The 25,977-nt window shown below is 38.3% G+C and overlaps 1 protein-coding gene across 1 annotated transcript in view; it reads right to left on the bottom strand.

The window, feature by feature from the left end:
• Positions 1-9,489: 9,489 nt before the first annotated feature.
• The window catches only part of LOC127577345 (PH domain leucine-rich repeat-containing protein phosphatase 2-like), a 98,571-nt gene continuing 82,083 nt past the window's right edge, over positions 9,490-25,977 (bottom strand). The window contains exons 14-19 of the mRNA XM_052028471.1: positions 21,400-21,562; positions 19,973-20,103; positions 18,794-18,907; positions 13,828-14,022; positions 12,829-13,060; positions 9,490-11,849 (exon numbers count right to left, since the gene is read on the bottom strand). Of these exons, the coding sequence (XP_051884431.1) occupies positions 10,680-11,849; positions 12,829-13,060; positions 13,828-14,022; positions 18,794-18,907; positions 19,973-20,103; positions 21,400-21,562 (2,005 nt within the window). The 3' untranslated portion in view covers positions 9,490-10,679. The remainder of the gene's footprint in view (positions 11,850-12,828; positions 13,061-13,827; positions 14,023-18,793; positions 18,908-19,972; positions 20,104-21,399; positions 21,563-25,977) is intronic.

The raw sequence follows: 25,977 nt of genomic DNA, 5'->3' as shown, positions 1-25,977 counted from the left end.
TGTCATTCGTTATTCAAGCAACCAGGTCCATTGTGATACTGCCAAATTATGTTTTCCGGTAGTTATTGACATCACCCAATCCAGATTATATTCTTTGCCCTGTAACTAGGAACAGCCTTTTCTGTTGATTTCAGCTTTTGGCCAGAGTCAGGAAATTAGGATTTAATTTCAGATTATAAATTTAACTGTGAATAAAATTTCATAGACATATATTTTATGCAGTATAAATCTTTATTGCTACTTTGGCTGAACAAATAATCAAAAATACAGATGGATCCTCCAGAATCTATAGCAGCATCTTTAAGAAACATCTTCTGGTATCTAAGGGAACCAATGATCCACATAAACCCTATCTTCAGTTCTCCAAAGTGCTTCAGACCTGTACAATGATGTGCACAGAGAAACAAGTACACTAATAACAGAACAGGATTTCATTATTACATTTTATGCACAACTCTGCATGCTAAAATACATATACATTAAAATATTTTATATATTTCAGTCCTGATTGAACCGTGTGCAAAATGACCACTGCATGAATTAAAATTACATAAATTACAGTCACAGTAGCATTAATTGCATGCCCCACTTGTGTAAGTTTCCAGGATAATAGCCACATCAAGGCGAAATGTACTGAAGACAAAGAATATATTTTTAAAGAATTCTGCCATGAAAAAAAAATTCTCAAAAATTATCTGATACACTGAGCAGTATACAAATAAATAAAAACATGTGGAAAATAACGACTACCTGTATTGTAAAAATAAATGAATGATAACTGATATGCTCATGTGTTTATATATAGGAGTCTGAGTATATGAATTATTGTTCCAACAATGGAGGTTAAAAGAGGTGGTGGTCAACAAGTTCTGCTCAGTGCAGGACAGCAATAAGCATTTGCCTGAAGCAGCATCAATGACATTTAATTCCATTCACTAATATTTAGGTATATATTACATTATTTAGCTGACCACATTAGAAAGTAAGAACATTACAACTTAAAAGCAGAAACTTAACCTATGGAACCGAAAGAGTTGATCTATTCTGTATTGATTTTAATGATAACTAAATGGTGTAATATATACTTAAATATTATGGAAACAATATTTTGCTTCCTGCATTATGTATAGATGGTGTTTTAACATTTTCTCTAGTTTAGTCATTGTTTTCTCTTCAGCAAACACAATCAAATAGTACCACAATTTCAAAAAAATGTACCATGAACATTTCCACAGCTGTCGATTAATTGGTTTAATTGCTTCTCCTTTCAGTTGAGTTTACATTTATCAGAAAATGAAAGATAAGTTCCCTCTTCTAGTACCAACTTATTCCTTAAAGTTTTGTCCTGCTTTCTTCATTGTCACCTTCACCACACACAAGGATCTCAGATTTTTTTGACAACTCAGATTGAAACTAACAGTCATCTACCTCAGCCTGAATCAAGCCCAGAATGCACATCAGTCTTTAGTTCTTTCCCATCTATCCTCAGGACCTTTCCACAAACATCTTGACCACAAGCATCTCCTGTACCCTTGTCTCCTCTCCTTCGCAGAAAAATCAAATTCTCGTCTTTAATTTCATTCTCATGTGCACAATATTTACCTCTCTCCAGTTAGTTGCAATCTTTCAAAACTATCAATACTATCAATCCCTCTTCATGAAAATCATCCCTCCACCCTTCTTTCCCTATAAACTGTCGCTCTAACCTTCATGCTATCATCTCCCAAATTTATGCTCATCTTCCCCTCAACTCAATTTGAACTGCACTGCCATAACACTGAAATGACCCTAATTCAAGCATAAATAGCATCCTATGAATGTGATCATGGTGTAGTTTATCCCTTTTATCCTCCCTGAAGTCTATACTTCCCCATTTCTGATCTGGTGTAACTCCCTTTACCCAATATTAGCAGCCACGACTTTAATCATCTAAACTTCACTCTCTGAATGACCTGCCTAAACCCCACTTCCTCCATTTAACCCTCCTTAAAATTCAGCTCCATGGCCAAGCTTTTATTCACTCCTAATAAATTCTATCTTCTTGTCCAATTACATCTTTATAAAACAGAGATTTTTCTATGTTTAAAGCATTACACAAATGCCAGTAAAAATTTTTGAATTATCAATGATTTTTTTTTAAAAAATCACCATTATTACCCACCAATTAATAAAACACAAACCTTTTAGTACAATGTCTACAGCAGCCATGTGTAAGGCACGTTAGTGATAAAAGTTGGTATCTTTAAACTGAGAAAAAGTAAACAAGTTGGCACAGTCCCAATATCAAATTATCTGCACAAAAAATGTTAGGATTCATGGATGTGTAATTGCCGGATATCTTAAATGAAAGTCAAAATCTGGAGCAATTTCAACATTAATATTCACATTCTTTAATAATTCAAAAACAAATTTGTCTGCAGTGGGTTGGATGGTAGAGAATTCTCTGACCCATTTGTCTTTCCAACTGAAGCAGGTTTATATACATGGAATCAGTAATGGGAAGTAACACAACGAAGCATAGGGCACTATTGAAAAGATGTGTTTTAAAATATTAAAACAGAAAACTGGTAAGCTGATACAAACTGTAATCAAAGCATTTCTTGCACATTACTAGGTTGTTTTGAACTTGATTTAGAAACATGCTTTATTATTTTGTTAAGAAGTTACGACTTGGAGAGTCATTTTACACATCTCTGTTCCAACAAAAAGTGAAACCTGTGTTCAGAAGTGTCAAAATAATCCATAAGCTCCAGCAATCTAATGTTGCCATAAACCTGTGAATTTTGAGGTCATCCTCTACATAGTGCAAACCACTTACAAGAAACATTACATGACAGAACACCCTTCCAAGTACAGTTAATGCATTCTATACATGTTCCTATTGTTTTATAAAGAAATTATCTATTTTTAAAGAAAGTTAGCCTTATTATATGCAATATCACTGACATAATCCAAAGGCACTCAGGCCAGATAAATTGAACTGGCAGCTCAAAGGTTCGCAAGAGACTCATGACCACCAACATTAAAGGATATGGTGATTATAACTTGTGTTTAATGTACATTAATAATGACTTCTCCCACCACAATAACTTGCATTTATAAAAACCTTTAACAGTGAAGAACACGAATTGATAAAACTTCTTCCTTACATCATACACACAGGTGCAGCAAAATCAGGAGGGTGGACTGGAGGCATGTGATAAAATGAAATAATTACAAAAAAAATCAAAACTAAATTAACATCTGGTTACTGTTATCTCAGCTTCACCAATATAACTGCAAAAAGTTAATTTACAAAATTTGCTTCACGACACTTGTTCATCAAAAATTGGTCAAATATAAGCAGCCTTAAGTTTCTCACCCACAAGGGATCCCTTACCTGAAAATTTGTTTAAAGGCTTAATTTTAAAATTGGAATTCAATCTGTATTGAAATATACTTAAGTGCTAAAAATTCAGAAGAGAAACAGTTTTGAAATTTGTCACTTTTTTGGCTCCTTCAAATACCATTATGGCTCCATACACATTTTCGGCATTACTGAGGAAAAACTACTAGAAATTGAAATTGCAGGCTTCTGTTCCATTTTAATAAATATGTACTCTTGCAACAGCTTGATATGAGGGCATTCAACCTTCAGAAGACTAAACTGGTTACTTGAACACCTATTAAACTGCTGAATATTTTCAGGGAGTTGCTTTAAACAAAGAAATTATAAAATGGTTAGAGAATACTAAATTGTGTACTGTTGATGTGCTACATTATGGAATTGTCCCCTCATTAACTTTTGGTCCACATAATTCTGCATTAGCTATTAGTGGCACAATTACCTAAACCTCCAAAATGCAGTCTCTCTAATATTCAATTTGGAACCAGAATCACCTTTATCCTCTCATTTGTATCATAACACTACTCCCATTGAACTGGATATAGTTAGCAAACTTCATCCGCACATAAGAAGTCATTAAAATCTCAGGTTACCAAGAATACTATTCGTAGGTAATTATTTAACCATTATTTCATTTTGGGATATCTATAAAATATTGTCTAAAGAGCAACATAATCTCATCAGAAATAATCTTAAGATATCTTCCTTGTAAATGGAAAATAAATTCTTATCCAATCTGATTGTCTTAACTGGAAACATTCTCCAAAGTACTGCTAATTTTGTTCTATTATTTCAAAATTAGCAATTGCAAATCAACAAAAAGAAGCACTTTTAAACATGAAAATATTTTAACACTTGTTTGGACTGAGCAAAGTGCTGCCTTATTCACAGTAAAATGCTTTTGAATTGGCTACATTCTCTCAGAGAAGATTAGTAAATTTGTGTGACTAAGTCACAATAAATTTCACCACTCCTAGGAGTTATGTTTTTCCTTTCATAGTTTGTACAAAAAATGATTAAGCAGAATGGTGTAAATGTTATTACACACAGAGAAATTGAGGGCAGGACAAAGGCTGTTTTCAATCTTTGATTCCTTCCTGTGAAGCCAAACTTTACATTTTGCGTACTTCAATTTGCACATGCATAATATTCTGAAGGTATTTTCAGTTCAGTGCCCAGGGAAGAATGAAAGTAAAAACCTGAATAACAAGAGAAACATACTTTAAATTTTACATCTTCTGGATATGAGAAACATCTAGCAGGTTATGATAAATTCATCATGAAGGAACAAAGGTTAAAATAATTGCCTTTGGAGCCAATACTACTGAACAAAGCTTCAAAATGAATGAGACTTTCTTCAGACCTAAGAGCTGTTTGAAGGACAAAATAATACATTTTAAAATTAGTACTTAAATTCCAGTGCTTTGTACCATTCTGCAATTCAGTACAAGGAATAAATGCCTATTTCAAAATTGTGAATGACAAACTTAATACATACCATCTTCCTGCCATCTTCAGCAGAAAGTTTGCTTGAATTAAATACTATTAAATACTGTACCTTATAAATCAATACTCAATATATAATTTATATGGGCATATTCAGTGTCATCTGAATACACTACAATATGTACAAATTAGTTTTAGATACAATAAGATTTGCTGCATAAAAAATTAGAAATTTCATTACATTTTGTGTACTTTGTATTTACAATGAGTTTTGGAATATGCTGTTGCATTACACTCTTATAAAATTGACCATCATTCACTTTGTTTTATAACCCAGTGCTAAACGTTTTGCTTCATCGGCATACTATAATGGGGAAGCTTTTGATTCCTTGATTGTATCAATGTCCATGGTAATGTAAAATACTTCAGACTGCAGACTCTCAGTTGTCAAAAGAACCTCTCTCTGTGTATACATTTGAGACCCATTGAATATACCAAGCTTACTGCAACATGCAGGTGAAAATGTTTATAGATGCACAGATCTAACTCAGCAGATATAATTCTTGTGAAGATGGATAATATATAGGGTTATAAAACTACAACTGGGGATTCAGTTGAACTGTTAGTGTTTTTCTTTCCTGCAGAACTTCAAATTATGTGCACTTTAAATAATGTCAATTTTATCCATTAAGTAAATACTTCATCATCATACAAGTTCCAAATTTGCCAGACAGAGTCCTATCCTGCACAAGCCATGGTTCTTGGTAGATGCATCATTTGGTGCTGGCAGTCACATATATGATACCTACATATGAATAATCACAGTGCTCACAATGAGTAATAAGAATAAACAAAAGCTTATTGACAAGAAAAGTTTGGATTAAAAATCAAGTGGATGGGATTTACAAGATCTTGAATTAATATCTCTGCCTGCAATATCATGTCAATGCCAGATAATATTTACTTCTAAATTATAATATTGCACTGCTCTATTTTGTAAGGCAGGGCTCTTCAATTTTTTTTAAGAAGGCAAATACATCCATTTGATTTGGTCCAACTGCCTTTTATTTGCCATAGACAGACTCGTGGAATTAGACACATTGTGCAAATTTAAAACAGCAATGGATACTTATAAAAGTAGCACAACTATAAGTACCATTATCATTCACTCTGATTTATTTTTCTTAAATTTTGTTTCCATAATTTATCTCCTGTAGATAACAAAATGTCATAAGAATATTAACCTACTTATTTGTAGCCTTTTAATACCTTGATTTTCTGATACAAGTTTATGTTTTGACTCTAGGCAGAGTAAGGTGTCACCAAACCATATTTTCCTACCGTCACTTAGAGGAAATGGTTGAATGGTTATCATAAGTTTGAAATTCAGGAGAACTTTTCCTTCTTAGTTTAGGATAGAGAGACCAATTGTAATTGATTCAGCAAATACCTGAAACCAAATTTGAAATCTTAAGTGGTCTAAGTTTTTTTGGAGGCACATTTATGCAGTTAAGCAAATAATTCATGTAAAGTAGAAGGGAAATGGGACTATGGGATTATTCTGCTGGGAGCTGGCATGGACCTGATGAGCCAAATGGCCCCCTTCTATGTTGTTATGAGGAGATTTTAATCTTGCTGCAACAACCCTATTTCCTTCAACCTCACCACCAATTCTCTGGATCCATTCAAGACTTCTGATTTGTCACACTACTTGTATAACATACATTAAATGAGGAGAAATTTGCAGTAATTAAGGATTAGAAGATTTAAACAATTCTCCACTCCTCTCCCTAGTCACTGTCTGAGGCTAATTGCTCATAATCATTACATCCTATTGCTCCTTGGCTTAGGTTCCAAACCATTTACTCTCCATCACGAGGACCTACTCCTCTGGAACAAGGTCTGTACCTGCTGCTGAAACCCTTTAAAACTCTCCTGCCCAACCAATGACTTCTTGGTGAAAAAAAATTTAAAACAAAAGTTTTTGTAGGTACTGAGAGATTGACAGGAGTTCATGCTCAGAAGACACTGCATGTTGGGCTTTGGTATTTCAAGATGTTAATTTATGCGGTTCATATAGAGGCAAGCAAGACCTGATGGTACATTATGTAATGCAGCTGGGCAACAGTGAACATGTCCTTAAATGTTGAAGTCTGTGTTCCTCAATTCTACTGTGACTGTATGCATTTCCTCTGGATGTTCCAGTTTCCTCCCACATCCCAAAGATACACTGGGAGGTTAATTGACCATTGTAAGTTACCGTTTAGCACAGGTTAATGGAAAAAGATTTAAAGGGGATTTGATGGGCATGTATGAGAGAGAATAATTTGTACATTATGCAATAAAGACTGGAATCATGCATGAATTAAAGAATCCCCTGGGACATGAATTTTATATTCAGACTCCCCCACCTTGATTTATAAGGGCTGCCTTTTTGCAGGCAAGCAGCACTGATCACAGCATCTGTGCATTTGTTGCTTCAATCTGTGATCTTCTTGAATGCTGTATCAATCCACAGTGTGGAGGTGGGGAGCGGTGGGGGGGGGGGGGGTGGAGGGTGGAATACTCATCACTGTACCCTTATATCCCTCACAACCTTGATTACCCCTTCCTGTTTTCCCCTCAATTCTAGGCAGTTGCAAGCTCAGGGAGCCTCAAGGGCTGCCTGAGTGCACCAAAATAGGTGGAATACAATTTCTAGGTTTCTTCTGGCCCTCTGATATTTCATTAACATTATCAACTGCAGATGACCCTCAATTTTCCGGATGAAACAATCCTGTCAGCCTCATCTCAGAAGCAAAGTAATACTGGAAACAGAAATCAGTTTTGTTCTATCAATGCTATCCTCCAACCACATTGTAGCAGCTAAGTGTCAATTCTCTGAGGTGCTTCTAATTGGCTGGACATTCAGAATAAGCTGATCAAAAGGAGGGTCAAATGTGGGTAGTTTAGCTCTTGTGCTCTCTCACATATATTACTTCCAGTGCAAGAGAGGTTGACTCCTCCAAGAGACATAGTGGGGTGAATAGGAGGAACAAAAATAAGAATAAATTCTCACATTTTTTGTTTAAAGTGCAAACTAATGGGGAGCAGAGGAAACCGTCACAGTCACAGGGAGAAGGTGCAGACTCCACACAGGCAACACTGGAGGTCAGGATTGAACCCAGGTGATGTTCTTCCACAACACTCTGGTTTACTCTTCCATCTCTACCAACATTCACTCCTCTTTTCAAATATGCAACTGCAACCTATGTAACGCATGGCTCTTTACTAGCTCACTTCCTATATCCTGGGACCCAAACATCTTTCCAGGTGAAGCAATGATTTAATTATACTTATTTCAATTTGCTATACTGCATTCAGTGATCACTTTGTGGCCTCTATACTGCAAAAGCAGATTGGGTGACCTCAGTTTAGCTTACAAGGGTAACCATGTACAGGAAGTCCCCGGGTTACAAACGAGTTCCATTTTTGAGACTGTTCGTAACCCAATTTTGTATGTAACTTGGAACAGTGTCCGTACACGTGCACTTGGGCCGGGGATCGCGGCCGCGCATGGCCCCAGCCGCACATACGCACTTGGCCCGGGGTTCCCCGGCCCCATATGCACACTTGGCCTGGGGTTGGGCCAAAGAAGGTGCACCACTGCCTTGGTAGGATCGGGGGCCGGGCCGGCTTACAAACCGACCACGAAGGTCGGTTCGTAAGTACGGGCGTTTGGAAGTCGGGGACTTCCTGTACTTCTAATTGCCTGTTACACAAGCTCTCCACTGCACTCCTACTCTGCAGCTGCTTGTCTTTAGTCTGTTATACTGCTCCAATGCAGTTCAACAAAACCTTGAAGAACAGCACATCACCTTCTGGCTAGGCAGATTACAGCCCTCCAGATTCAATATCAAATTCAACAATTTCAGATAATCAGCTATTCCAAGTTTGTATCTAGCTTTACTAGCTGACTTTTCCCTCTGGTAGTTTCAGATTCAAGTAGGTTCCTCTAATTTACACCTCACAACAGATCTTTTGTTATTCAACAGCCTTATCCATGCTTCTTCAGCCAAGACCACCACCACTTGTGTCATTTGTTTGTTATTATTTAACTCTTTTGTTCCGTCTCCCCACCCTTCTCTTCAACTTAAACTTTGTTATATCTCCACCTTTTCTCAGTTCTGAAACTAAAGGTTATAGACCTGAAATGAAAACTGCATTCCACCATTTTCTGATTTTATTTCACAATCTCATGCACAGTTAGTGGTAAGGACCTCAGCTTTGTAGCTGTTCTCCACACACAAAAAAATGTAATTGCTTTCACAGGCTGATGTAAGGATATGCAAAGATTTTACCATCCTAAAGCAAATACTGCTGATGTGGAAAATGGAAATAACATCAGAAAATGCTGGAAGTTTTCACAGGTCAGGTAACACATGGACAGCAAAACAAAGTTAACTTTGTTTGATTGATGACATTAAATGAGAACATCAGAAGATATTGCCACCTACATTAGAATTAAAATGGTGTCTAAACAAAATTTAAGTCTTGCTTACCCAGTTTGAATTTGTAGATAAAAGATTTAAATGCATTTAAAATATAATAAAGACTTTAATCAAAATGTTTTTGTTCCTCTAATTTAGCATGGATTATGTATGGATGTACTCCATGTATGGATTTGTTTAAAATGATTTCAACTGACACAACCTCTGACTCAGGAATTTTTTTCGCAAATATTAATATTCCAATATTCTCCCTCTGACAAATACATTACAAACTACAAGATAGATGTCACCAAATATATACTTAAATATATGAAGCACATGTGTCTAATCCTCTGAGCAGACCCACAGACTCCCTGACAGATAACTACGGGAAAAAAATTAGTTTTTTTAAACATGCAAATTATAGCCAAGTTTTCATTATCAACTATTAATCAGAGGACAATTTTTTTCCCAGGAAATTTGTGAGCACAAGTAAAAGTTGGATCGATTTATTGCAATATAAAGCAATAAAAACAAAGCATAGTCTGAAGCCAAATTTTACTTAGATGCTTCTCTGCTCCTGGAAAAACTTTGTATTTTAAATTCAAAGCTGCAGTATCACTGTGCTTTAACTTAAAACTGAAGTTTACAAATGTTAATTCCGTCTTTCTTAAACCAGGATGACTGATAAGGTTGTCCTTGTTGAAACTGGGTAGATGCCCAGTTCTTTGGAGTGCTTAGCAGCAAAAATTATAAGTAGGGCAGAGGGAGCCATGCAACCTTGACTGACATTGCAACCAAACATCTCAAAAGATCTAGGACATGTTATGGTCACTTTGCTTCTTGTATTACTGATTTAAAAATCTACAGATTTTAGGTAAAGGAAAATTGCCTACCCGAGATGAAGGGACCCAAGTTTTCTCACAAAAGTGCAAAAAAACTTGAAACCTGTGAAAATGTCTTTACCTAGATAGGAATGCTGCTACTCTTAATTTAACAAAATGAACTTTGATGCACTTCATTTAACCGAGAAAACTTTGTAAACATTTTACACAGGCAACCACTAGTATAATTGGATGCCAGTTTTTTTAAACTATTTTTAAATACTTGCTCATATTATGAGAAGGATAATGCAGCTTTAATTGAAAATGAAAACCTAAAACCATCACAAGATAACAATCTCAATAGGTCAAAGCCAACACCACACAATAGATTTTGTTTTTTGACAATTGCTGAAGCATCTTGAAATCTATTTTATGTACAATTTAAATAATATTTAGTGATGATGTGTTATATTTTGTACAAGAAATATCTAATATAGTACTATCCTAACCCTCATTTTGATAATGTCAATGTAATTCCATTGAAAGAATACTGTATTACAGTGCTGTGTCATAGACCTCCTGTTGAGTAAATCTAGGGTCTCTTTCAGATTCAGCTTCTGAAACAGGATCTTGATGCTGCTTCATTTGCTCTTTCACTTCCTCTTCTAGGTCTGGTGGCACAATTAATTGGTCCTCTGGGTCTGGCTGTGCAGGTGCAGCAAAATATCCACATTTTTTCTTTGGTGCCTCTGTAGCCACCTCAATAATGTTGTGGCTTTTTTCAAGAGGGACCACAGATCCATTTGAAAATTTCTTACCCTGTAGGTTTGATGCAGACGAAGACTTCTTCAGATCACTTCCTTCTTTGTTAATTGCTAACAATGACCCACTGTTTATATCATTCTGTCTTTGTACTTTTAAATAAGACTGTGGACTGTCATCCCCAGACAGGCTGACAAATAATCCCTCATCATGACCTTGTTGAATATTGGAGTTTCCTGGAATCTGGAAATGGACACAATGGATATCAACCTCCACTTCCAGTTTACTGCCATTAGAGAATACTCCCTCTACTGGTTGGTCATCATCACTGTCAAGGCCATTATCCGAGTGGTTGCTGGAGAACGTTGCACTAGATAGCTGTCGCTGGAAAACACTGGTGGAAGAACTTGGATGGAGGCTGCAGCGACGTTCAGCACGAGGGATTGTGGCAGCTTCTAGGCTTGTGGCTGGCTGTTCATCTGATGCTGTAGACCCCACTTCACTGCTCACTTCAGAAGCAGACATCTCACTGTTGAATTCAGATGCTATCCCACTGCTGGACGATGGGGTGCCAGAAAAATGTGCACCATCTTTTACTGACATGTTAATAGGAGCAAATACAGTTGGACTAGCTAATGGAACTCCATGTACTTCACATGTACAGTTGTCATCCCCAATACTCAAGTACACTACCACAGCACCAACATTGTCATGGCAGCCGTAACTCTGAGCAAGGGTGCAAAGTTTTTTGGCTGCAGCTAAAGGATCAGGCACAGTCCTAACAGCTTCTATTGCCTCAGCAAAGGATAAATTTTCCCAGAGTGTCTTGTTACCCAAGATAAAGAATTCATCCTGAGCAGTAAGTGATATGGTGCGGACATGAGGTCTGGGAAGGACCCATGGGAAGAGGTAGGTGCAGCCCAAAAGACGGGTACAAGAAGTAACACCATTCACTTTATTGTCCTAAGGGAAAAAAAATGCATACATATGTAACTGCAAATGTTTTACTGCTAATAAAACAATTCAACATCACCAATTTTCATTTGCTTAACATCTTCAAAACAGCAACATATCATCAAGTCCAAAATAGGATCATTTCCAAACTAAAATTGCGCTGAACCACACAAGAAACTATCAGGGCAGGAATCTCAAAGAGGTATGTTTTAAGGAGCATTTCAAAGGAAGAAGGGAAAGTAGAGGGCAGGGAGATTTAGGGACAGCATTTCAGAGGTTAAGAGTGCAGGCAGCTAAAGACAAAGCAACAATGGTGCAGCGAATAAATTCTGAGATTCTCAAGAGATCAGAATTCAAATAGCCTGAAGTTTTTGGAGTAAAATAAGGCACAAGGGCAAGGCCAGGGAAAGATTTGAAAACAAGGATGCCAATTTTAAAATCGAGATGCTGTTTAAAAAGCAGCCAGTTCAAGTCAATAAGCAGAAGGGTGATGGGCAAACAATATTTGATGCAAATTTATTACATGAGTAATAGTTATTCATAACTTAAAGTTTATGGAGAGTAGAAAGAGGTTGGCTAGCCAAGGGTGCATTGATGAAGCCAAAGGCAAAGACAAGATTTTCAGCACCAACTGAGTTGACAGAGAGAAGACTGCAGACTATACAGCACAATTCAAAGGGATATCAAAAACTGTACCATAGAGCATTATGCAATACAACATTTTAGATGTAAATGAAACTCAAAAAAAATGCAAATGCTGTAAGTATTTTCTCTCTTTCCCAGTTCTGATGCAGTGTCTTCAACCGGAAATGTTAGCTTTTTCTCTTTGCATATATGTTGCCTAACTGATTGAATGTTTCCAGCATTTTCTATTTCTATTTTAGATATGAATGTTAGTGTGTTATACATATTCCAATATTAGCAAAAGGGTGGCTGCACAAAAATTTAGCTGTTTCAGGTTAAAAACAATTAAAATACTGAGACTTACCTCAGTTATAATGGCTTTTTGTTGTTTCACTCTTCCAAGTTCCTCAGGACACTGTCCAAGACTGAACAACTTTGAAAGTGGCAGTGGCTGCCCATCTCTGCATAACACTACTTGGCTATTGCCCACATTTGCAACAGTAAGAGTGAAGTAGCTGCTGTGGTCACTAGGATCACGGCGAATGTGACACAACACAGTCGAAGAACCCAACTTCTGTCCCACCATTCCCAGTTTTCTTAAAAATAAAGAAGAGCATTACAAGGAGAATTGTATGAATTTTTGCATTGGATCTCCAATATTCAACAGAAAACTGAATGTAGCTTTGGATTCAGTGATATATTAGTTATTTAGCTATGGGATACAATAATGTACTAAATAGGTAGCTATATGAAGAGAAAGAAAAGTCAAAACGAAATCAATACAGATCTGATGTCACATAAACTCTGAAAGGTTGACTAAATTACTGATGTTTCATTCTTTGCTCAAGTAACAAATTAATAGTTAATGTCACTATGTCGTGCAATGTTCAAGTACACTGGAACATCAAAAGAGGGATCAGGAACATCAATTAGTGGCACACTGCACTTGAAAAGTTATTCAATCCCCAATTATACTGTAGGCTTAAACTCTGGCTAAGAGACTCAGTTACTCTATTCTTTGTGTTGGTTGTAGCTGGTTTTTCAACCTACAGTTGATGAAAGGAAAGCTGGAAAGGAAAGTGTCCTACTTATATAATACCTTGTAAATAGATTCTACACAGTATGGTCACTCATCATATTTCATAGCATAAACTGATTTGTCTACCACCCTGCCACTGTCCTATGGCAATTTCCAAAATTGTTAGTGACAGCCAAATCGCATCTTCAGCACATTACATATAAAATATCAAATTCATTTCTGAAGGTTAGGGATGAAAAGCATCTTACAATTAAAAAGTTCTTCATTTAGGTGCATGGAACAGTTGGAACCTAGTATCATATGGTGTAAATGCAGATTTCTCACCTGTGTGAGACAAGGAATGTGTGGGTCATGTAAACAGTGTCTACGCAGGACTGCTGCAATTCTTCTGCCAATACATCTCCCACAGTGCACTGCAATAAACGAGGAATTTCCATGTTCTTGTCTCCATCAAATATACCATACAATGCTTCTGGGCCATCTCCAAAGCTATCCAGGGCAAGAACTGAAAGACAGAGTCTGGAAACATCGAAATATATGTTTAATAACAATCAAAAGTTTAGTACTAATCGATGAAGTGACAATAAAATGCTAACAAATGTTGATAAGAGTAAAACTCCCATAATCTGGCACCTTTGGTATATTGGTAATTCTGGACTAGACTTTCCAGACTATTGGATGTTAATCCTATTAATATCCAAACACACTTTTATTTCACTTTTTATTTAAATGTTACAAAGTAGTATAATAAATTTTCCAGTGAACCAAAATGAATTTAAAGAAAGTGGGAAGCATACATGCACTCTGGATCCTAGCTCCGACTGCAAAACCACTCATGCTACTGACAAACTGCATTCCCGATCCCAACCCCAACGCTGGCTGCACACCCTGCTTGCACTCTGGATTCCTGACTCACATTCCAGACTAATGAGTGAACCAGATGCTAAACCATCAGGATTTCTGAACAATTGGATGCTGGATTGTCAAGATTTCTTGGAATATAAATGCTGGATTGTCAGGTATATTGGAATATAAATATGATTTGACACAACTTGAAATTCCATTTGTCTCGAAGATGGTTCAAACTTTGAATTGTTTATTTTATTTTATCTAACCTCTATGCCATTAAAATAACAAAATACATTTGTAACGAATTACATGGTACGTACTGCAGAGAAACAGACTGTTCATGCAACTAGAACATGCTGTGTAGTGAGTTATTTGTTCATTACTACGTGGTATGAATAGCAATTGTAGTTTCGATCCTTTTGGATCACTGCTTTTAAGTTCCTTCTGACCTTTACCACTTCACATGCTTTCTGCACACAGTATTCACCTTAGCACAAATTCAAAGCATAACTGAACATATGAAAATACAGTAGTGATTTTTCATGATCGTGTTAGACATACTATTTTTGACTATGTGTATTACTTATGGTACCCTCAATTTTATAGAAAATGTTTTGTAACACACCCCTAATGCATAAGAACATATTTCTGCATAACTTCCAATATTTTGTCTCAATCTGTTTTATTACTGCATCTGCCCTAGTAGAGGCCAGTAATACTTTCCACGTATATTGTCACATGATATATTGTCACATGATATAATGTCACGAGATAGTGTCATGGCTGCAGAAAGGGTGGACGTCATGGAGGGACTGTCTACGGAGTCTCTGTGGGTGGAGGTTAGGAACTGGAAGGGGTCAATAACTTTACTGGGTGTTTTTTTATAGGCCGCCCAATAGTAGCAGGGATATCGAGGAGCAGACAGGGAAGCAGATCCTCGAAAGGTGTGATAATAACAGAGTTGTTGTGATGGGAGATTTTAATTTCCCAAATATTGATTGGCATCTCCGTACAGCGGGGGTTTAGATGGGGTGGAGTTTATTAAGTGTGTTCAGGAAGGATTCTTGACACAATATGTAGATAAGCCTACAAGAGGAGAGGCTGTGCTTAATTTGGTATTGGGAAATGAACCTGGTCAGGTGTCAGATCTCTCAGTGGGAGAGCATTTTGGAGATAGTGATCATAATTCTATCTCCTTTACAATAGCATTGGAGAGAGATAGGAACAGACAGACTAGAAAGACGTTTAGTTGGAGTAAAGGGAATTATGAGGCTCTCAGGCAGGAAATTGGAAGCTTAAATTTGGAACGAATGTTCTCAGGGAAAAGTACAGAAGAAATGTGGCAAATGTTCAGGGGATATTTATGTGGAGTTCTGCATAGGCATGTTCCAATGAGACAGGGAAGTTACGATAGGATACAGGAACCGTGGTGTACAAAGGCTATAATAAATCTAGTCAAAAGGAAAAGAAAAGCTTACAAAAGGTACAGAGAGCTTGGTAATGTTAGAGATCTGTAAGAGTATAAGGCTAACAGGAAGGAGCTTAAGGAGGAAATTAGGAGAGCCAGAAGGGGACATGAGAAGGCCTTGGCGGGCAGGATTAAGGAAAACACCAAGGCATTCTACAAGTATGTGAAGAGCAAGAGGATAAGATGCGAAAGAATAGGACCTATCAAGTGCAACAGTGGGAACGTGTGTATGGATCCGGAATAGCAGAGGTACTTAATGAATACTTTACATCAGTATTCACCACGGAAAAAGATCCGGGTGATTGTAGTGAGGACTTGCAGCAGGCTGAAAAGCTTGAGCATGTAGATATTCAGAAAGAGGAGGTGCTGGAACTTTTGGAAAGTATCAAGTTGGATAAGTCACCGGGACCGGATGAGATGTACCCCAGGCTGCTGTGGGAGGCAAGGGAGGAGATTGCGGAGCCTCTGACGATGAACTTTGCATCATCAATGGAGACGGGAGAGGTTCCGGAGGATTGGAGGGTTGCGGATGTTGCTCCCTTATTCAAGAAAGGGAGTAGAGATAACCCAGGAAATTATAGACCAGTGAATCTTACTTCAGTGGTTGGTAAACTGATGGAGAAGATCCTGAGAAGCAGGATTTATGAACATTTGGAGAGGTATTATATGATTAGGAATAGTCAGCATGGCTTTGTCAAGGGCAGGTCCTGCCTTACGAGACTGATTGAATTTTTTGAGGATGTGACTAAACACATCGATGAAGGAAGAGCAGTAGATGTAGTGTTATGGATTTCAGCAAGGCATTTGATAAGGTACCCCATGCAAGGCTTATTGAGAAAGTAAGGAGGCATGGGATCCAAAGGGACATTGCAATGTGGATCCAGAACTGGCATGCCCACAGAAGGCAAAGAGTGGTTGTTGAAGGGTCATATTCTGCATGGAGGTCAGTGACCAGTGGTATACCTCAGGGATCTGTTCTGGGACCCTTACTCTTTGTGATTTTTATAAATGACCTGGATGAGGAAGTGGAGGGATGGGTTAGTAAAATTTGCGGATGACACAAAGGTTGGAGGCGTTGTGGATAGTATGGAGGGCTGTCAGAGGTTACAGAGGGACATAGATAGGATGCAAAGCTGGGCTGAGAAGTGGCAGATGCAGTTCAACCCAGATAAGTGTGAAGTGGTTCATTTTGGTAGGTCAAATATGATGGCAGAGTATAGTACTAATGGTAAGACTCTTCGCAGTGTGGAGGATCAGAGAGATCTTGGGGTCCGAGTCCATAGGACGCTCAAAGCAGCTGCACAGGTTGACTCTGTGGTGAAGGCAGCATATGGTGTATTCTCCTTCATCAATCGGGGAATTGAATTTAGGAGCTAAGGGGTATTGTTGCAGCTATATAGGTCCCTGGTCAGACCCCACTTGGAGTAGTGTGCTCAGTTCTGGTCCCCTCACTACAGGAAGGGTGTGGAAGCCATAGAAAAGGTGCAGAGGAGATTTACAAGGATGCTCCCTGGATTGTGGAGCATGCCTTATGAAAGCAGGTTGAGGGAACTCGACCTTTTCTCCTTGGAGCGACGGAGGATGAGGGGGGCCTTGATAGAGGTATATAAGACGATGAGGGGCATTGATCAGGTAGATAGTCAGAGGCTTTTTCCCAGGCTGAAATGGTTGCCACAAGAGGACATAGGTTTAAGGTGCTGGGGAGTAGGTATAGAGGAGATGTCAGGGTAAGTTTTTTTACTCTGAGAGTGGTGAGTGCGTGGAATGGGCTGCCGGCAACAGTGTGGAGGCGGATACGATAGGATCTTTTAAGAGACTTTGGATAGGTACATGAAATTGAGAAAAATAGAGGGCTATGGGTAAGCCTAGTAATTTCTAAGGTAGGCACATGTTCGGCACAGCTTTGTGGGCCGAAGGGCCTGAATCGTGCTGTAGGTTTTCTATGTTTCTATATTGGTACCTAAGGTTGCCTGAACACATAGTCAATGTGTCTAAAGACTAATTTTGCCACAGCATACAGACTAGTAATCAGCTTATAATGAATAGGATGTATAATACTTTGTCATTCCAATTCTGATTCAAAAATATTTGAAAATATTATGTAGGATAAAATGTCAACTTTTATTAATGTATTTCATTCTTATAAACAAATAAATAGTTTAAAAATAAATAGTCATGAGATAAAAAGGTGGGTACACCTGTTAGAATGGCAGAGGTTGTTTAGAGTCTCTCTTGCTAGAGGACTCATTGGCAGAAGGAATACCTTCTATGTACTTGCTTTGAGAAAACCCCTCATAGACTTTTAGATCTTCTTTAAATTTCTCTGCTTTGAAAACAATCTGACCTCTCCAATCTCTTCATGCAACTGAACTCACTCTTTTATTGACATCATTCTAATAAAATTCCACTGTATCCTCCCCAAGATATTGTTACATATCTGGTGCTCAGAATTATATAGAATAGTCTAAGCTGATTGGAAACAAATGATTACTAAAGATTTACCATGGCTTCCTTGTTTTTGGATTGAATGCTCCCTATTTGCAAGGCCAAATTTATCATAAATCTTAATAACTTGTTTTGCCATTTTTCCAGGATTTGTGAATAAGTACCTGCAGCTCCCTCTGTTCTTGCTCACCAATTGAAAGAATGCCATTTAAATTAGCTGTCCCTACGTTGTTCTTTCTGAAATGCAACCATTATCTTATGATATTAAACTGAATCTGTACACAAATGTTTGCATAATTAGGAATGATCACATAATGTAGTCAAAATTATTGACTTTGAAGAGTTGGAAGGAGAAGGTAAAGAAATCTGCAGCTTGAAGAGGTTTCAGCAGGGATTTGCAATGGAAAGTTGAAAATGATAAAGAGGGATTAAAAAAAAGAGTGCACCATAGAGAAATGGCCAAATGAACCAACAATACTTCACTCTAAAAGAGCAAACAGTAACCAAGCTTATTGCTGCCGAACTTACTTATTTCTGTGTCCTGCCATTTCAGAATAGCCATGATGCCAGAGAGTTGAAATTCCAACTGAATCACTACATGGTACAGGCGGTTTCTGATCAATTTTGAGGGTGGTGATATGACTGCAATATAAAAAGAAAACATAATTTGCATTTTACTTCTACCTATCATAACTGCCATTTTCTATGTAGCATTCAATACATATTGTTCTTTAGCAACTGACAGAGTACTTCAACAGAAGTCCCACATTTGGATTTTGCTGTAGTCAGAGACAAGGTACAGTTAATTCTAAATTACAAAGCCTGGGGTCAAACACATCTTTAACAATCCATTCATGTATCTGGTAAATATATTTCTGATTCAATACTTCACAAAAGACGTATAAAATATTTGCTCATTTTACATGGGAGAAAAAGAAAAAAGTCTCCACAGTGCTACAATTTTAATACTATAATTATAACACAATTTCTGATTTACTCCAAAGACAAATTAGACGAAAGCAGATTTTTAAGACAAAAAACAGATTTAAGGAAAGTAACTCTCAGAAGAGAGTGTATCAAACTTGGCTACGACAACAAAAGGTGTTATCAGAGCAATCAAATGATGCTGGCAAAGAATATAGTAGATACATCAGTAACAGCAGGTTTTCTTTAACTTTCATCAAATGGTGACTCTGGACTGTACAGTCAGTCATTGAAAGATTCATCAGGGCCATTCTGAGTGGAATCCAAGTATGTGACAGAAATTTTAAATTTACACTCAATGTATCAATCACTTGGCACTGGGTGTATTGTGTGTACCTAGACCTTTAAGAGTTAATGTTAACTTCAACACAGTCCACAACCCAACTGTATATCCTTTCTCCCCCTCTCTGCTAATATATTATAAACATTTATACATCCCTGAACCCATGCTTAATTTCTATAGATATAACTATGATTATTTAATCAATCCTGTCCTTTATCATATAACAGACTCTCACTTTTGCTGTTTCCATGCCTTTATATCCATGCTTTGTTTTTTTTAAAAAATAACTTTATAGCTTTTTTAATTCTAATGTTTTTCAGTACTTCTGAAAGTTCATTAAGCTGAAATTTTGATGCAACTAACTAGCTGAATGTTTCCAGACTTTTCCATTTTTAATTACGCTTGGAACTATACTTTGGAATGAAAATGACAGTTCCTACCTGAATATTTCCAAGGTCTTGTGGTCAAGAACAAGATTTGGGTTGCCAGCCAAGTCCAGTTCCTGCAATGTGGCTGGAAGGGTCTCAGGCATCATTATCTCTGTAAGCTCATTGCAACTGAGGTCAACCAGCTAAACCAGGATGAAGAAAATTGGGATTAAGCAGATTAACCATAACGTTGGTACCAGATTTGAGCAAATAATAATAATGTTTGCCTAATCAGACAGTGATAGAGCAAAAACATGAATGACCAGCAGATAAACTCAACAGCTATTCAATACAGTTTATTATAAACTAGTCACTTATCAAGGGAAAAAAAGAATACTTAAGGAATATTGACTTGAAGCGCACATTACTTTAGGCCGTCATGACTACATTAGAAGCAGCTTGCTGCCATTTTACCATTTCAAACTGCTGCAGGGAGAGGTGGGGTGTTTTCAGTCTTCACTCCACATCAAACTAGATAACAATGCAGATGCAAACTATATAAGAATACGGGCTGATGATGTCCTACAAAGAGCCATCATGCATCGTCCTCCATCACGGGCACAACCCTTCCCTATCATCCAGGAGGACGTACAGGAGCCTGAAGACCCACACTCAATGATTTAGGAGCACTTTCTTCCCCTCCACCATCAGATTTCTGAATGGTCCATGAACACTACCTCATTATTCCCTTTTATTTTGCACTATTTATTCTGTAATTTGTAGTAATTTTATGTTTTTGTACTGCTGCTGCAAAGCAACAAATTTCATGACATATATATTGGTGATAATAAACCTTATTTTGAGATGCAAGACTGAAACAGGCAGTAAATAATCACCTCACTGAAAATTAGAAACCAGAAAGGATCTAATTTTGTGAAGTATAAGGGAATAATGTTATCCTTATGTATCCAGATGAAAAAGTAAACACTTAACAAGCTTATAATACATGTCTCTTTAATGGAGATCCATAGTATTGTGTGGGCCTCCACTCGATCTTTATTAATGGCCAAATTTCATGGTACTGCAACCAAAATAATATCTATAAATATGTTCTATTAAAATTGCAGTTTCCAACTTATAAATGCACCTTCACAATTGTTTTTAATGTGTTATATAAAAAGCATGGAATACTTGATATGGAATAAACAAATTGGAAAGGTTTCGGGACATATTAGCTAAAGTTATTAAAAGACATCTGCTGATATGCCATTTCCTAACCAAACCAGATCCATGATAAGAAAGCAACAGTGACCATAAAAGATAGCCAAAGAATGTCTGTATGAAAAAACTAAGAGTACAGATTGAAAGAATAGTAAAAGGAGATACAAAAAATGGCTGTGTAAAAATATATCACATTCTGCATAAAGAAATAGCCCTGGTGGGTTGAATACTGTATATCATGAAACTATGATCAGAACAATTCAAAGCACATTTTGCACCTTGATCTCAGGTAAGTGTAGGATCTCTGGAAAGACTGCAATGTTGTTGGAGTGAACAATGAGTGTATGCAATCGCTTGCAATTTGTGATGGTGGTAGGAATAGCCTTCAGTTTGTTTCCACTTAGGTTCAGTTCTTCCAGTAGCTCTAACTTTGACAGCTTACTGAAGGAAAAAGAGTAAAAGTAATTAGTAGATTTGAACATTACATTATTAAATCATCAAATCATTACAAACTGCAAATAATTTGCAAGCTGTTGTTTCACATTTGAGACCTTGCTTTGAATCCAACCCAAACAACAAATGAATAGCCCAAATTTCTTGAGTTTGGTGAGCTGTCTCAACTCATTTCACCAGTAAGTATTATGTTCATTGTCCAGAAGGGACAAGGACACAGAACACCTCTCAACAGCAAACAAATGTGAATACATCTAAGGTTGCTAGCAATAGGATTAAGGCCACAATAACAAACAATCTACCCCTTCATGAATAATAACAACTCCTTTGCAAGTTGCAGTGGCAAGCTTCACTACTTGTCCATAAAAGATATCAAATGCAACCCATGTCATGGCAAACAGGATTTACTGAACATCACATGAGAGGGCTCAAGTAGAAAACATATTTCACAACATTCCCAGTAATGGGAATTCCCATTCCCTGGGAGTATTCTATAGGCCCCCCCGGTAGCAGTAGGGATACTGAGGAGCAGATTGGGAGGCAGTTTTTGGAAAGATGCGAAAATAACAGGGTTATTATAGTGGGAGACTTCAACTTTCCAAATATTGATTGGCACCTACTTAGTGCCAAAGGTTTAGATGGGGCGGAGTTTGTTAAGTGTGTCCAGGACGGATTCCTGACACAGTATGTTGACGGGCCGACTAGAGGGAATGCCATATTAGATCTAGTTTTAGGTAATGAACCGGGACAGGTGACAGATCTATCAGCGGGTGAGCATTTGGGGGACAGCGACCATTGCTCCATAACCTTTAGAATTGTCATGGACAGGGATAGGAGCAAAGAGGATGGGAAGATATTTAATTGGGGAAAGGCGAATTATGAGGCTATGAGGCGAGAACTTGGGAGTGTAAACTGGGATGACACTTCTGAAGGGAAATATACTATGGAGATGTGGTTGATGTTCAGGGATCTTTTGCAGGATGTTAGGGATAAATTTGTCCCGGTAAGGCAGAGAAGGAATGGCAGGGTGAAGGAACCGTGGGTGATGAGAGAGGTGGAACAACTAGTTAGGAAGAAGAAGGCAGCATACATAAGGTGTAAGCAGCAAGGATCAGACAGGGCTCATGAGGAATATAGAGTAGCAAGGAAGGAACTTAAGAAAGGGCAGAGGAGAGTGAGAAGGGGACATGAAAAGGCTTTGGCGAGTAGGGTTAAGGAGAATCCCAAGGCTTTTTTCTCGTACGTGAAGAGCAGAAGGATGGCTAGAGTAAAGGTGGGTCCGATTAAAGACAATGGTGGGAGGATGTGCCTGGAAGCTGTGGGTGAGATTCTCAATGAATACTTCTCTTCAGTATTCACCAAGGAGAGGGGTCTTGATGATGCTGAGGACAGTGTTGGTGAGGGTAATGTTCCAGAGTATGTAGATATCAAGAGAGAGGATGTATTGGAGTTGTTAGAAAATATTAGGACAGTTAAGACCCCGGGGCCTGACGGAATATTCCTCAGGCTGCTTCGTGAGGCAAGGGAGGAGATTGCTGAACCGTTGGCTAGGATCTTTTGAGTCCTCGTTGTCCACGGGGATGGTACCGGAGGATTGGAGGGTGGCGAATGTTGTCCCCTTATTCAAAAAAGGTAGTAGGGATAGTCCAGGGAATTACAGACCAGTGACCCTTACGTCTGTGGTGGGTAAGCTGTTGGAAAGGATTCTAAGAGAGAGGATCTATGAGCATTTAGAGAATCATGGACTGATTAGGGACAGCCAGCATGGCTTTATGAAGGGAAGATCTTGCCTCACATGCCTGATAGGGTTCTTTGAGGAGGTGACCAGGAAGATTGATGAGGGTAGTGCAGTGGATCTGGTCTACATGGATTTTAGTAAGGCGTTTGATAAGGTTCCGCATGGTAGGCTTCTTCAAAAGGTCAGAGGCCAAGGGATCCAGGGAGGCTTGGCAGTGTGGATTCAGAATTGGTTTGCCTGTAGAAAGCAGAGGGTTGTGGTGGAGGGAGTATATTCGGATTGGAGGGCTGTGACTAGTGGTGTCCCACAGGGATCGGTTCTGGGACCTCTACTTTTTGTGATATTTATTAATGACTTAGATGAGGGGGTAGAAGGGTGGGTTAGCAAGTTTGCAGATGACACAAAGATCGGTGTTGTGGATAGTGTGGAGGGCTGTCGAGACTTACAGAGGGATATTGATAGGATGCAGAGCTGGGCTGACAAGTGGCAGATGGAGTTCAATCCGGAGAAGTGTGAGGTGGTACACTTTGGAAGGACAAACTCCAAGGCGGAGTACAAGGTAAATGGCAGGATTCTGGGCAGTGTAGAGGAGCAGAGGGATCTGGGGGGTTCATCTCCACAGATCACTGAAAGTCGCCTCACAGGTAGCTAGGGTAGTTAAGAAAACTTATGGGATATTAGCTTTCATAAGTCGTGGGATCGAGTTTAAGAGCTGCGAAGTAATGATGCAGCTTTACAAAACTCTGGTTAGGCCACACTTAGAGTACTGTGTCCAGTTCTGGTTGCCTCATTATAGGAAGGATGTGGAGGCGTTGGAAAGGGTGCAGAGGAGATTTACCAGGATGCTGCCTGGATTAGAGAGTATGGATTATGAGGAGCTAGGGCTTTATTCATTGGAGAAGAGGAGGATGAGGGGAGACATGATAGAGGTACACAAGATAATAAGAGCAATAGATAGGGTGGACAGCCAGTGCCTCTTTCCCAGGGCACCAATGCTCAAAACAAGAGGACATGGCTTTAAGGTAATGGGTGGGAAGTTCAAGGGAGATGTCAGAGGGAGGTTTTTCACCCAGAGAGTGGTTGGTGCATGGAATGCGCTGCCTGGGGTGGTGGTGGAGGCTGATACGTTGGTCAAGTTCAAGAGATTGTTAGATAAGCATATGGAGGAATTTAAGATAGAGGGATATGTGGGAGGAAGGGGTTAGAAAGTCTTAGGTGTGGTTTGAAGGGCGGCACAACATGGTGGGCCAAAGGGCCTGTACGGTGCTGTATTGTTCTATGGTAATACACAGCTGACCTTGTGAGTACACAGTTCTGCAGACAGTAAGTCAGCAGATAATGAGGACTTGGTGTATTTTTACATTTATCTTGTGCAGATCTTCAAGCAGCAATTTGATCCATGAAACCAGGTCCCATCTTGTCAGTAAAGCCCTGTGGAGCACAGAGCCTTCTGGCAGTAAATGGTATGTGATTAGAGGGATGCATTGCAGGAATACTTTACTCAAAGTATTGGAGGATATCACAGGAATGTTGACCATAATCCTTCGATGCTCTTTGAATAAAGGAGTGGTGTCAAAGGACTAGAGAATGGTAAATGTTACTTGTTCCAAAAAAATGTTACTTGTTCCATTTTAACCTTGGTGCTGGGAAAGCTTTTGGAAACATTGATCCAGGACAGGATTATTCATCACAGAGAAGAAAATGGATTAAGGCAAACCAATATGGATTTTATAAGACATATCATATTTACCCAATTTGATAGAATTTTTTGATGGGTAATGCAGGTGTACATAGACGGCTAGAAAATTTTGGGTAAGATGCTGCTTAACAGGCTTTTCAGCAAAATTGAAGCACATGGCATAAAAGGTACATTAATTGCATGGATGCAAAGTTGGCTATATAACAGACAACAGAAGGTTGTGATGAATGGTAGTTTTCCCAGACTGGAGGAAGGTGAACTTTGTTAAGGCCATTCCTATATTAATGACCTGTACTTGGGTCATAAGCCATAATTTCTAAATTTGCAGATGACACAGCTACCAGTATTGTGAACAACAAAGAGGACAGTATAGATTGCATTAGGATACAAAAGGCTGGTCAAATAGACAGATGCATGGGGAGTTGAGGTTTAATGCAGAGAAATGTAAGGTGATGGATTTTGGTGGGAAAAATGAGGAGAGGCGATATAGAAAAACGGATATATTCCAAAAAGGGTGTAGGATCAGAGTTACCTGGGGTATGTGTTTGCAAATCATTGAAAGTGGCAGAGAGGTTGAGAAAGTAGTAAGGTTGACATAATTCTGGGCTTTATCAACCAAGATAAAGAATATAAAAGCAGGGAAGTGATACTAAAACTTTATTAAATACCAGTCCAGTCTCAGCTGGAGTATTATGTTCAACTCTGGTCACCTCATTATTGGAGATATTGGAGAATGTCCAGGGGAAATTAAAGAAAATGATTCTGGGATGAGGGACTATGATTACAATGACAGATCGGAAAGGTTAAGATTATTTTCTTTGAAGAAGGCTGAGAGATGATCCAATAGAATTGGGATGTCATATTACAACTGTACAAGATGCTGGTGAGACCACACTTGGAGTATCATGTGCCGTTCCGGTTGCCAAGCCAAAGGAAGGATGTCATTACATTGGAAAGGGTGCAGAA

The sequence above is a fragment of the Pristis pectinata genome, chromosome 13 (assembly GCF_009764475.1).
Source record: "Pristis pectinata isolate sPriPec2 chromosome 13, sPriPec2.1.pri, whole genome shotgun sequence".
NCBI lineage: Eukaryota > Metazoa > Chordata > Chondrichthyes > Rhinopristiformes > Pristidae > Pristis > Pristis pectinata.
The sequence above is the reverse complement of the archived record's forward strand: the minus strand, read 5'-3'. Positions and strand labels throughout refer to the sequence as shown.